The sequence below is a fragment of the Scatophagus argus genome, chromosome 9, assembly GCF_020382885.2.
Source record: "Scatophagus argus isolate fScaArg1 chromosome 9, fScaArg1.pri, whole genome shotgun sequence".
Lineage (NCBI taxonomy): Eukaryota > Metazoa > Chordata > Actinopteri > Scatophagidae > Scatophagus > Scatophagus argus.
Window position 1 is genome coordinate 25282268 of NC_058501.1, and position 12741 is coordinate 25295008.

A 12741-nucleotide genomic window follows, 5' to 3' on the forward strand; every position below is an offset into this window, starting at 1 on the left:
ATAGTAGCTCCTTATATGGCCATGAGGGCTCTCTTTGACTGGAGCATCAGGTTTAGCCCGGGTGCCGTTTCTCAGAAACAGAAACGTACACTGTGTTCTCCCTCACACACACGCCCTCCCTCCACTCCTATTGTCACTGTACACACACTCCATACGTTCACACAACGTACCCACCGCCATCTACTTTAACTGCATACGTGTTCCTTGGTGTTTTATTACAACACGTGTATTAGTATACTGAGATGTGACACGAATATGAGTCTGATTTGGACAGAAACCTGATTTAAAGCATGTTTTAAGGCAGTTTAGCCAAATAGACACCGTTGTTACAAGCGTGTTATACCAAAATGTTTGACCGAGTAGATACTGAGCTGCACAGCTGCAGTGCAGATGTTTTATCATCCTCCATCACATACTTAACTTCGATAGGCACGGGATCACCAAACGTGGTGCGTCCTGGGTATTTCAAGCCACACATTTTAATAGCAGATTCTTCTGCCATCAAAACTTGTGACCGTATCTTTATATCACGGAGACAGCATGTTTTGTATCAGCCTCAGCCAGAATGTGATCAAGTATTTCTGACATGGCGAACACTGGCTTTAATTCAGTGTGGTTACACAACATATTTTTAAGGTTTTCAACATATTCCGGTTTCGACATGTGCTTGTTCGCCATTAGATAAGTCTGAACAGTTGGACAGATAAATGTGAGGTCGTGTATGATAGATTCAACGTGATTTCATCATCTTCGCTTCATACAGATTTAGCGCTTTGTTTGTTTTGCCTGTGCAGACAGTTATGAGTTATGTAATGTCCATTTGAGGGGAGCGGCCCAACGCAGCAGCGTCGCCAGGTCGAGATAGGAAAACATATCAAGGTTTAAAAAGCGTACAGCTGGGTTACTTATCGCCTACTGTGTTGTAAAATTATTAACGATTTTCTAAAACGTTAGCCTGCTGATTAGGCGCTCTGGTCCTGTTGAATGTGGAATTTATTTTGGTTTACAAAACCCCCCTCCCCCCTGCAGGGATTATGGTACAGTCCAGGACGCGTCACCCATTGTTTACAAATCAACTCAGGTTGTTGGTTACTGCCGAGCGGCGTGGTGAGAGCTAGCAGCAAGCGGGCGGCTCTCATTCATACCGACAACAAAAACAGGCTGAAAAACACACTCAGAAAGCCGCACAATATCCGCCACGATGCCGTGTCGAAAGGAGAACTACATCTTCCTGGAGCAGTCCGTCACGGTGGACTCCAAAGAAGTGGACGCGCTGGTGACGAGAATCGGCGAGGCGCTGCAGCTCCACAACAATAACGGCGGCCACCAGAAGACTGTGTCCGTGTCCATGTCGTGCCTGCACGGGCTCACCGGCAGCAGCGCCGGCGGGGTCAAACCGGCGGCCATCATCAGCGGCAGCGCGGCAGCCCCGGCGCAGAGACGCAACGGCTGCTGCATGCGGCTCCGGAACCGGGGACACCGGGGAAGCAGCAGGGCAAGCCCGTATAACATCCCCGGGTCTAACGGCGACCAGGACTGGGACCAAATCAAACCATGGAACAAAAAGAGGATCGGCGTGGAAGAGGACGATCCGCACCGGTTGCTTCAGGAGTTAATTTTATCGGGGAACCTGATTAAAGAGGCCGTGAGGCGGCTGCAGTTCTCCGCCGCAGACTGTGGAGATTTCCCCAAAGCGTCGGACAGTGTGCCCTGCTCGTAACGTAACGGACAGACCGGGTACGGGGTTTCCGCAGCACCGTTCCCACCCTGGACACAAAATTGAGCCTGTCCGCACAGTCTTTTTAGAATTGAAAATCACAGGACTGGTAGCTATGTTTTATAATTTCACAGTTTTTCATCGATTTGTCTAACGTTTTTTACGCTACGTTGGCTGGTTAGCAGTTAGCATAGCTAGCTGGCTAGCCACCCGGCTAATGAGCCGTGTTGTTTATGTTTGAATGTGTCCTTGTGGGTCAGACGTACGGGGTGCAGTGGACTCACTCACTCTGTCCACCTTTTCACGAGTGAGAATTGAAACGTTGGCCCTTCTGAAGGCTACAGTTAACATCCTGCGGTGCGAAGCGAAGCTACACCCCACACACGGAGTATGTTGGAGTGCGATCGTGAAGGTGGAGTCCTGTGATTTCTGAACAATGGGTTTCTTCTCGAGTTGATGGATGGTTGAGTCACAGCGAAAAGTAGCAGGAAGTCCCAGCTTATTCATCTCTTATTTACCACTGCATCTCGGAATTTGTTCATGTGTTTTTGTGGGGGAGGGAGGTCTGCTTTGGCAGGCCTGTGTAATGGGGGTTGGGTGGTCGAGTTGTCCATTTTGTTTACAGTCTAATGCCGGGCGCACAGAGCAGAGAAAGGAAGTGCCCCCTCGTTTATTCTCATTTCACGTCAGGTTGTTCTGTGTGTTGTCCTCTAGCTGCCCTGAGAGCAGCTTGTTTCACTGCTTTACTTGACCTCAACCAAACAGATCTGTGAAATGAGCCCCCACTAATTCTGGTTTGTAGAAAAACTTACATTTTAGGCTTGTGGGGCAGCTAATGTGATCCCGGGGTGTTGGAGGACAACATGCAGCAGCTCCACGTTTCTCATCTAAATGTGCTTTTTCAAAGGGGAGCGTGGACGTGAGACACGAGGAGGAGACGAGGGGCCATGGGAAAAAGACAAAACACGCCCTTTTCCCACAAGGCTGTGGGGGATGTGTCACAGTGTGTGTGGGATGTTTAGGGAAATGTTGGCCGTCACTTGACTACACTTTCTGTGGTGCTTTCACCTTTTGGAATTCCAGTCAGGAGTTCTGTTTGTTGCCTGTTTGTTTCTTCTCAGTGTAAAGAAAAATCACCACGACTGCTTCGTAACGAAGTATCTGATAATGTTCCTGAGTATTCAGGGCCGTTTTGTTGTCTTAATAAAGTCATTTTTGTTTTTCCAGACCTCTGTGGAGTTTTATTTGTGCTTGGGGGGAAGCTGTAGGCTTTCCAGAAACTTCTCTTGCTTGTTTTGTGAGGAGCTTTACTTGTGAAAACGTGTGTCCCTCCTGCTTCCTGTGGGGCGCTGAGCGTGGACAACGTGGCGTTGAAGGACACACACTCATTATCAGCCTATAAATACTCCCCTCCCCCCCTGGTGGATCACAGCATGAGCGCACGACTCCAGCAGTGAAAAACATGTTTTGCTCCGGTGGACTCGGCTGAGCGGCGGGCCAGTCAAGGTCCTCCACGTTGTTCATGTCAGCTCCCTCTGCTGTCGCTGCTCGGTTACTGAGAGCTCGCGCTGTCATCCGTCACGGCAGCAGCTGCAGCAGGTGGAGCTGACATCATGTTGGAGGTCTCTGGGTGGATGTTTGGCCTCGACACCAACAGGTCCTCACTCACACTGAGATTTCAGGTCGAGACTGACACACACACACACACACACACACACTCTGCTGCTGTCAGGGCTGAGTCTCACTGCAGCATCTGAATTTCTTCCAATAATCACAGCTCATTAAATGTAAAATGTCAGTCTTGTGTTGCTCTGCAGATGAAAGCAGCCACACTGGAGGATTTATTTTTCATTTAGTGTCATTTTATTCATTGAACACATTTCATTCACTGGTTCAAGTCTGTTGGACTTGAACCAAAATCCGAGGTGCCGCCTTGAGAGTTTATCCTGTCTGACCTGATGATGAAGTCGTCTCACCGGAGAAGCTGGAAGCAGTGAGTGTTTCCTGCTTGATTCTTTATCGATTGGTGCCTGGATGCTGTCAAAATCAGTGTTTTACATTCTTTGATATCAATGTGTTCAAGACTGCAACTAATTGTTGCTATTAGTTTTCCTTATCAATCTGTTATTAGTTTGTCCCTTTGTTTTCTGTTACCCGACTCATCGTTTCAGCACTATTAGTACCAAAGCATATTTTTAATATGTATGTGCTCCATAAAAGTCAATAAAACATGACAGCCTGACGCCTGCTGATCAGATGTCAGCCTGTCTTTTTATTTCCTCTCCCTTCTCTCGCATCATGTACTCAGAAGTAGAAATATTTGTGTCCATCTTTCATCTGTTAACCTCAAATGTTTTCCTAAAGCAGGTTAAAAAAAACATCAAGGAAAGGAAAGGAAAGGAAAAAAAACATCAAGGAAAGGAAAGGAAAGGGACATATCTTGTCATTGGAGGGAACTCACTCCAACGAAATTTGTTCTCTGCATTTAACCCACCCAAGTGACGTGCACACACACACACAGCAAACCCGGGGCAGTGGGCGACCGCGTGCAGCGCCCGGGGAGCAGTGGGGGTTAGGTACCTTGCTCAAGGGTACCTCAGCCATGGACACCGGGACGGGGAATCGAACCAGCGATCCACCGGTTACGGGTCCGACACCCTAACCGCTGATCCACGACTGCCCCAGCAAATCAGCAAATAAGACAAAAAGAAGTCAGTCTCACAGACCTTCATTTAGACATTGAGAAGCGGATTAAATGTGAAGGCCTGAGCTGTTCTCAGCGGCTCAGCGTCGTGGATCTGAGAGTGAATGAGCTTCGTCTGCATGTCGGCCTCCCACGCGGCTGCACTGCATCACTGATGCAGCCAGAACACAAACGGAGGGTAAAAATAGAAAAGCTTCAGTTGTGCTTATAAAGGAAGTGAAACAGTCTGTATCTGCTCCCAGATCAGATTAGATCAGCTTTGCTTCTGGTCTCAGGAGGTTCACACACCATGTTAATAACGTGGTGTGTGAACCCGTGTGCCCCTCACGACTGATGAGGACTGTGAAAGCGTCCACGGTCCCGCTGAGCTGAACTTTGGGTTCATCAGAGGTGACGGGTTCGAATCCCGGTTTGGGTCCTTCTGTCTGGAGTTTGCATGTTCTCCCTGTGCCTGCGTGGGTTTTCTCCGGCTTCCTCCCACAATACACGCATAACATGCACGTTAGGTTAATTGGCTGCTCTACATTTTCCCGAGGTGTGAGTGTGTGGTTGTCTGTCTTTGTGTGTCAGTCCTGTGATTGACTGGCGATCAGTCCAAGGTGTAACCCGCCTGTTGTCTGCTGGGATAGGCTCCAGCCCCCCTGCGACCCTGATGGATAAGCAGTATAGAAAATGGATGGATGGATAACAACACGTTGGTCCATTTGCAGCACTCTGAATGTGTTACTCACTTTGATCCACCAGGTGTCGCTGCTGTGTTTTCTAGCATCTAAGCTGGAACAAACTGGAGCAAAGCCATGCGAGGGGCCTGCTGACTTAACACTGGAACCACCACTCAGCTTGTGCTGGTCGTCATCAGTTCTGTGGTTTCAACAACTGAAACGTGTTTTCCCCACCACAGAAAATCAGAAACTTGTCTGTGGCTTCTTGATTCCTGCAGCAGCCTTAACCTGACCAGACAGAAGAAGAATCAGAGAAGAATCACTTTATTGACAGTATATTTATTTTTACACACACACACTGAATTCGTCTTCTGCATTTGACCCATCCTTAGCTGAACACACACATGCAACACCCGGCAAATTACATGCAGTGAAACACACACAGGAGCAGTGGGCAGCATCAAGCGCCCGGGGAGCATATTGGGGGGTTAAGTGCCTTGCTCAAGGGCACATCAGCCAGCTAATGAAGGGGGGGGCATTTTCGCATGAACATGAACACCTTTTAGACCTTTTAATCCTCCATGCATAGTTTGAGGTCCTCGGGCAGTGGTCTTCTGTCTGATTCAGGGCTCTGGAACGATCAGGTCGGCTGGGTCAGCCATCACTTAGAAATCCTCTTGTTAGAAAGCCTTTCCTCAACTCACTTGAGCCTTAGTGGTCTTGGTGCTTAGTTTATTGCCTGTTTGATACCAAACTGAAATCCAAGGAATTTTTCTTTTTGAGTGTACTGATGCTAGCTGGTTGACCAGATCTGCTTCAGACGTGCAGACTGGATGGAGTTCAGTGTGTTTGTGTCAGGGTTTTAAATCCAGGGTGTGTGAGTTTGGGGCGGATGTTGAAGATGGTGTGTTACTGCACATGTGTGTTTCTTGCCATCAGTTTCAAAGTGTGCAGGGTGTGAGTCGGCTGTGCGAACATGTGGTTGGTTCACCTGCCATTTTCTTCACCTTCACCTGGTTTTCTCCTGTTCCTGTCAGTTATGGAGGTCAGCGATTTGGTTTCTTTCCTGGCTTTTCTTTCCTCAGGTTGCACGTGTTTCCTTCCCAGTCAGATTTGTCTGGTTTCTTTTGTTTGCCTCAAATTAAATCAAGCTCTGTATGGTTTTCATCTCAGATTGTTAATAAAGTCAGCCGTACTCAGTCGTCTGTCTCCACGTCTGAGTCCGCTTGCTCAAAGTGCCAGGACAACAGAATGCAGTTCCGCAGCTCAGTACAAACAGCAGCAAAGGTGTTTGAAAATGAAAGACTGACACTAAACAATGTCCACAGGAGAGTGTGAAGAGTAAACCGGCTCACAGAACGAGCTGCAGGACTTGTGTGTTGCTGGACACTGAACATCACACTGATCTTCCCTCCCTGAGCCGACTGGTTTGCATCACGCGCACACCTGCAGTGTAATGACTGTCAGACTCCACTGGGGGGCAGGAAGACACCGTCAGTCCACTGTGAGTCCTGTCCCCACCTGACCAGCTTCAGCAAAGTTTCTCAGCTGACCCACAGGTGGTGTCCTCCACCTCCTGACTGCCCCGCTTTTGGAGTTTTTATCCTCTGAAGGGAAGTCACTTGAAGCCATCACAGAAGGTGCAGGTGAGAGTTGGCCCAACCTGAGAGTGGAAAACAGGAAAATAAAAACTGCAAGTAATTTAGTCACAATTTTAGTTCATATACTCAAAATATTGTCCTACCTGTCACATTATGTCAATATTAAAGATAACATTTAAGACGAATCAGTTTGAAAACGCTTGGCTGCCAACAGCAAACTGAGTTGAGAATTTAAGCTGAGACGAGGTTACTGTGCAGCTGCTGTCGATCAGTAATCACATTAAATGCTGGATTATAAAATGTCACCAGCAGGAGAAAAGGGGGTTTATTGAGGCTAAATTAAGACTGAAGATGTGTTGGTGTGTGAGTCTGACCAAATAATTTGAATATTTATGTGACTACAACATGACTCAGACACGTCAGCGTCGCAGGGTTTCTCCTGTCACACACTCGTCCTTACATGTTCACATCTGAGAGGACAAATTTAGCAGCATGTCCAAAGTCACTCAGTGTCAGTCAGGGCTCGTGGACGCCGTGTCCTCTGACTGAACACCTTAAAGGAACAGTTCACCCAAATGTAAAACTCGGTCATCGTCTCCTCAGTCTGATGTGGAGCTTCACGGTAAAACAGCTGGGGATTCATTTTAAAATGTACAAACCTCAAATCCAAGCGTACGGAAGCTCAGAGGTCCCCAGCTGATTTGAAAAGATGTTGTTTACACTCTTCAGGTTTAGCTTGTTTTCCTGCAGCATCCAGAAACCTGTCAGAGAGCTGAAGTGGCTGCCGTGTTGATTACATGAGCGTGTTGTGTTGAAGACGTCCAGTCAAGCTGCAAGCAAGCAACAGCACAGCATGTAAAACAGAAAAGCTACAGCGAGAGCTGCAGAGAGAGACAAAGAAAGAAAGAGCGTCCTCTCTCATCATCTGCCTACAGTCTCCATCTTTCATCGTCATCTTGTTTTCGGTCTCATTACGTCTCATTCATCGTCCGAGCGCCGGCTGTGTTTGCTGTATGAAGTCAACGAGTCTCGCTGGTCCTCATCAGTGGAGCTGCTGCTTCCAGGCTCTCAGGCTGTTTATCTGATCACACAGACGTGACAGCAGCAGATCGTTTACTGCAAAGTGCGCAGTTTCATTTCACCTCATATTCTCATCAAAAGCAACTGCAACTCGTCCAAACCGGTGTGTCCCGACTCACAAGCTCAGCTAAGTCCTGAGGGGGGACAAAGGGGGACAAAACATCAGTGGACAAAATCAAAACATGTCAGCACTGTGGGACAGCCCAGAGGACAAACTGTCCTGTTGTGTCCTGAGAAGCAGAGACAGACGGCCACACGGGGATCTGTGGACGTAATGGACATAAGTCAAACACAACAGTAATGGAACAATGGGACAGTGGTTCATCAAATCAAAGTAATACACAGGAACAACATGAAAACACACACCTCAGCTTCTGCACTCAGATATTAACTCAAGGTACTTGTACTTTACTGAGAATTTCTACTCCACTACATTCATCTGAGATGATAAACTGAAGGACAAAGGGTTCCTTCATGAGAAGAGAAAGTTCTCCTCCTTCAGCTAAATCAACTCTTTAAAGCTGGAAACTGCATCATCACAGGCTGTTCGTGTGATCTCAGGAACCTGTTAGGAGATCTGATGTTCCCACAGGACAGCCGGGCTCCAAACACAACATGCTGCTGCTGCTGCTGATGATGATGATGATGATGATGATGGTGCTGATGATGGTGCTGATGCTCTGCTGGACATTAAAGCAGCCGACAGGCCAGAAAGGAGCTCAGATGAGCTCAAACATCCAGCAGGACGATCACACAGCAGATACTACAGGAACACACTGTACTGCACTCGCAGTACTTTCACTTTAAGAGCTTTGAAGTACATTTTGCTCATGCACAAGTTTATTTGTATTTTATTTGCATACTTCTACTCAACTAATTGAATCTGCAGCCTGTGGTGCAGGTGGAACGTCGACCAGCTGACGGAGCAGAAGAGCTCAGAATGCAGTTAAAGTGCCAAACTAATGAACATAACGTCCTCATCAGGCAGAGGAAGTGCAGCTCGTTTGGCTCTGACGCATGAACACAGCATTTAGAGTTTTGTTGAAATCAGCTCGCTGGCATCTGATTGACAGTTTGAGTTTTATTGTGTGTTTTTGTTTGTCAGACTACAGCGAGCACATCAGGCTCAGACACAGCTGGTTTAAACTGCAGAACCTGCTCGTTAGCCTGCTCGTTAGCCTGCTCGTTAGCCTGCTCGTTAACCACAGCCAGCTGGCCTCGGGTGACCCTCAGTCCTGATTAACTTCTCACTCACTTTTCTCCTTTTGATTCCCTTTTCGCTCTTTATTGTCACATTTCTGCCCCTCAAAGAGGAAAATGAGACGTCGCCTGAGCGACTTCATCACACAGGACACACGTGTCCGTCGAGGGTTTCAGCTTTAAACTTGTCCTTGTGGAGTAAACGCTGATCGCACTGCGTCGTGTCCGCAGAACAATAACACGGTTAACATTTCTGCAGGATTTAAATGAAGGCTCGATTTAGGACACAAAGGATGAACAGCTGCCACCTCACAACCAAAACCTCAGAGCAGAACTTCTAATGAATCTGGTGACTCCATGACAGGCTGAAACTTCAAAAGTCTAACGGAGAAACTGAAATATCACAGACAGAAACAAGAAACCGTGAACTGGATCAGCTTTTCACATTGTGATGCTGTTTAGATGTGCTGGCTGACCCACTTTGGACTGAAACGGGACCCAAGGAGACGAGCAACGTTTGAAGGGAAGGACGTGATCCCGTCCTCGTTTACTCGCCTCTCGCCTCCTGTCGCAGCTGGGAATAACCTGCAGCTTTGTCCTTGGAATGATCTCCGTCCGCCTCCAACGTCTCCTCGCTCGGCAGAACTGGGCCAACGAGGAGTCCCAGACTGGGAATTCTGGGAAGTGATGGAGGCGATGTGCAGGTGGAGGAGCACGTCGTGTCTTCCCTGGGCTCGTTATTCCTGAGCAGCTGACATGTGAGTAAAACCGACTTTCATCTGAACATCCTTAAATAAACCTGCTGCTGATTCTGATTCTCATTTCGTTATTGGTTCATCTGTGGTGACCATAAAGTGTCTGTGAAAACTTGTTTTTTGTCTGACCAACAAGCCAAAACCCAAAGACTTTTGGCAGTTTTTATAATTATTGTTTATACAAATATCAGAAAATTCTTTCTCTTCCTTTCAGCACTTTGCAGCATTTTGTTTCCATGTCACGAAATCCGACTCATCTTTTAAATATAAGCTGCCCATCAAAACGTTTGGTCCTGTCTGAGAAATGCTGTGAACATTCCCACTCCTCAGAGGGCGAATCCTGCTGAAGGCCGAGAAAAGTAAATCAGGAAATCCACATGTTCAGCAGAACATTTAATGGTCAGATTGTCATGAAATTTCCTCGTCACGTTGTTTTTCCCCAGTGGATGAAGCCTCACTGAGGGTCAAAATAAGTGTGGACATCCAAGGCTGCAGTTTGTCTTTCCAAAACCACGAACGAACGAGTACATCGAAGCTGCACGTGTTTCCCCACTCACCCACGGCTGCTTTCACAATAAAAGGCTCTCGTGCTTCCTGACGAAAAGCATCGGAGGCCTTAAAGCTCAAATCAGATGAAGCAGTTCAGAGCAGAAGAGCCGGCTGAGCTGTTCGCACCGTTTCTCCAAGTGCTGGTTCTGGCTAAAAACACAGAACTCATCCTGGTTTTCAGGTAAAATCCCCCCGGGACTCAGAGACATCCTCTCTGTGTTTCCCCACTGGAGCTAAAAGCATCCAGCAATCCTGTTTTAAAAGCAGAGCAGACAGAGGGGACAGGAGACAGGACACGCCAGCAGGCAGAAGACGTCCAATCGGCGGGGACAACTGAAGCGGACACAGTGACCGCAGGACAGCGCGGGACATTTCACTGTACAACGAGTACTCCAGGTGTGTTTTGCCAATAACATTTGTGTACTTCTGTTTAAGTAGCATTTTAAATGCAGGACTTTGATGTTTACTGGAGTAAATGATGGACAACAAAGTGTGGGGCTGTGATCGAGCGTCCCTGTAGGCACATCATCTGCTTCATCAGTTCATGTCGAGTGGAAGTGAAACTGATCTGTGGATCTAAATCTGCTGCAGACTCCGCAGTGTGGAGCTTCTGGCTCGAGGTCGCGTCAGTCGAAGGATCTGGCTTTTGTTACGGCAGAGTTTCGTCAGAGCACAGGATGAGGAGGAGGATGAAACCCCGGAGGCAATTAAAACAGCTCAGAGGTAAACTGTTATGACAGGCAGAGACTGTGAACGGCTCATAGAGGCTGTAAAAGCTTCTCTCGTTCCCTTCATGTTGGAAACTGGACCATGTCAATGTTCACAGTGCAGTGCTGCTTAACCACCTGGACAGCTTTGGAGAAAACAAAAGCAAATTTTTATCTGTGTGAGCGTGTGATCGTTCGAGCGACGTGTCCCTTCTTCAGATCTGTATTTAACCTTCAAGCCTTCGTTAACACATCCTTATTCTCCTGTGGGTTTGTGTGTTAATATCACACCCTGCAGCCTCAGTGCAAAGACGGGCTGAGTTTCACACTTCAGGTAACCACGAGGAGACACGAGGAGTTTGGGTTCTGCTGTGTCAAAACGTCAGTCCTCTGACTGTCTCTGTCTCTGAAGTAAAACTGGAGGAGATGGCGTGCTGAGTCGGCCTGTAAGTTAGTGGAGACATGAGGTTCTCTGGGGGACCACAGCAGGCCGGAGGGGATACCAGCCAAACTCAGGCAGCGTTAAGTAGGACAGGAGATTTGCCTCTCAAGCTCAGGTGCTGCTACTCTCTGCTGGCCTGCAGTAACCTTCTCTCCAGCAGCTCCTTCACCTGATCTTCCCCACCCACCTGCACACCTGGTCCTGCTTCCCCATCAGCCCTGTGGGATGCAGATTTTGTCTGTTGTGCCTCCGCGAGCCTCTGAATGTTTTCTCCTGCTGACGTATTTTGGCTTTTGTCTAAGAGCAAACATGAACTTTTCCTTCTCCTGCTCGCCTCTGAGTCGCACTGCCAGGTCCAGGTCTTGTTCGACCATCATTCACCTGTCTTGCTTCTTTATTTTTGCGGGCTGCACCTTCACCACAGCTACGTCAGCTCACCTCCTGCCTGACTGCCTTCGCGACTGACCTGAATTCAGCGTTTGATGCCTCTGGCTGCACAGAAAACTGGAGCATTAACTAACTAACATTAAGGAGGAAACAAACAGCGAGACGTCACAGTGAGGGCAGTGAAGAGACTTCAGCTCGTTATGAAGTAGAACATCATCATCTGTTGTAAAACACATTGTGATTCATTTTACTGCTGTTTGCTCTTACACCTCAGATCAGAGGATCAGGATCTGACCTGATCAGAAGATCACGTAGGTTATTCTAATTCATCCTGAAGGGAACTTTGGTGAGAATCCATCTGATGGCTGCTTCACTGAAACCTGAAATGAGACTGTGGAGCAGGATGAAAGGCGTCCCGCCAATCCCTCCGGACGGCCAATCAGAACAGGAAGTTTAATATTCCCAAACGTTTGTGTTTGTTCCAAAGTGCAGAGCGAAAAGAAGAGGATGAGTGCGACAGCAGTGAGCTGAAGGCCTCAAATAAAAGTGTAAACGATGCAGGAGAAGAGAAGGTGCTGCCTCAGGGCGTCAAGGCTCTCAGAAAAGGCTGAGTTTGTTATGAACACAAACACCTCAGAGGGGACGGGCTGCTGCTCACCTCAGCAGACGACACCTGAGGCCGACAGGAGACGCGTCAGCTCAAAGTGTGAAGCGAATCGACCTTAACGAGGCTTAAAACGGGCGAGACGGGCGCGCGTGTGTGTGTGTGTTACTGAACTTTTCTCATATTTTGCAGGGGAAGATCATCATTTTTAATATCATTACTTTTTCTTTTTCATCTCTTACAAGATGTTGAGGTTTTCTTTGGGCGCCACCAGGATGGACAGGATCAGGAATGAGGACATTAGAGGGACAGCTCATGTGAGATGTTTCAGAG

The 12741-nt window shown here is 47.8% G+C and overlaps 1 protein-coding gene across 1 annotated transcript; it reads left to right on the forward strand.

The window, feature by feature from the left end:
- The first annotated feature begins 1074 nt into the window (after positions 1–1074).
- LOC124064804 (glycogen synthase kinase binding protein) lies at positions 1075–2945 on the forward strand. Its single transcript, XM_046399600.1, has one exon. It carries the CDS (start codon positions 1202–1204, stop codon positions 1718–1720), a length of 519 nt encoding a protein of 172 aa, XP_046255556.1. The 5' UTR covers positions 1075–1201; the 3' UTR covers positions 1721–2945.
- Positions 2946–12741: the final 9796 nt, after the last annotated feature.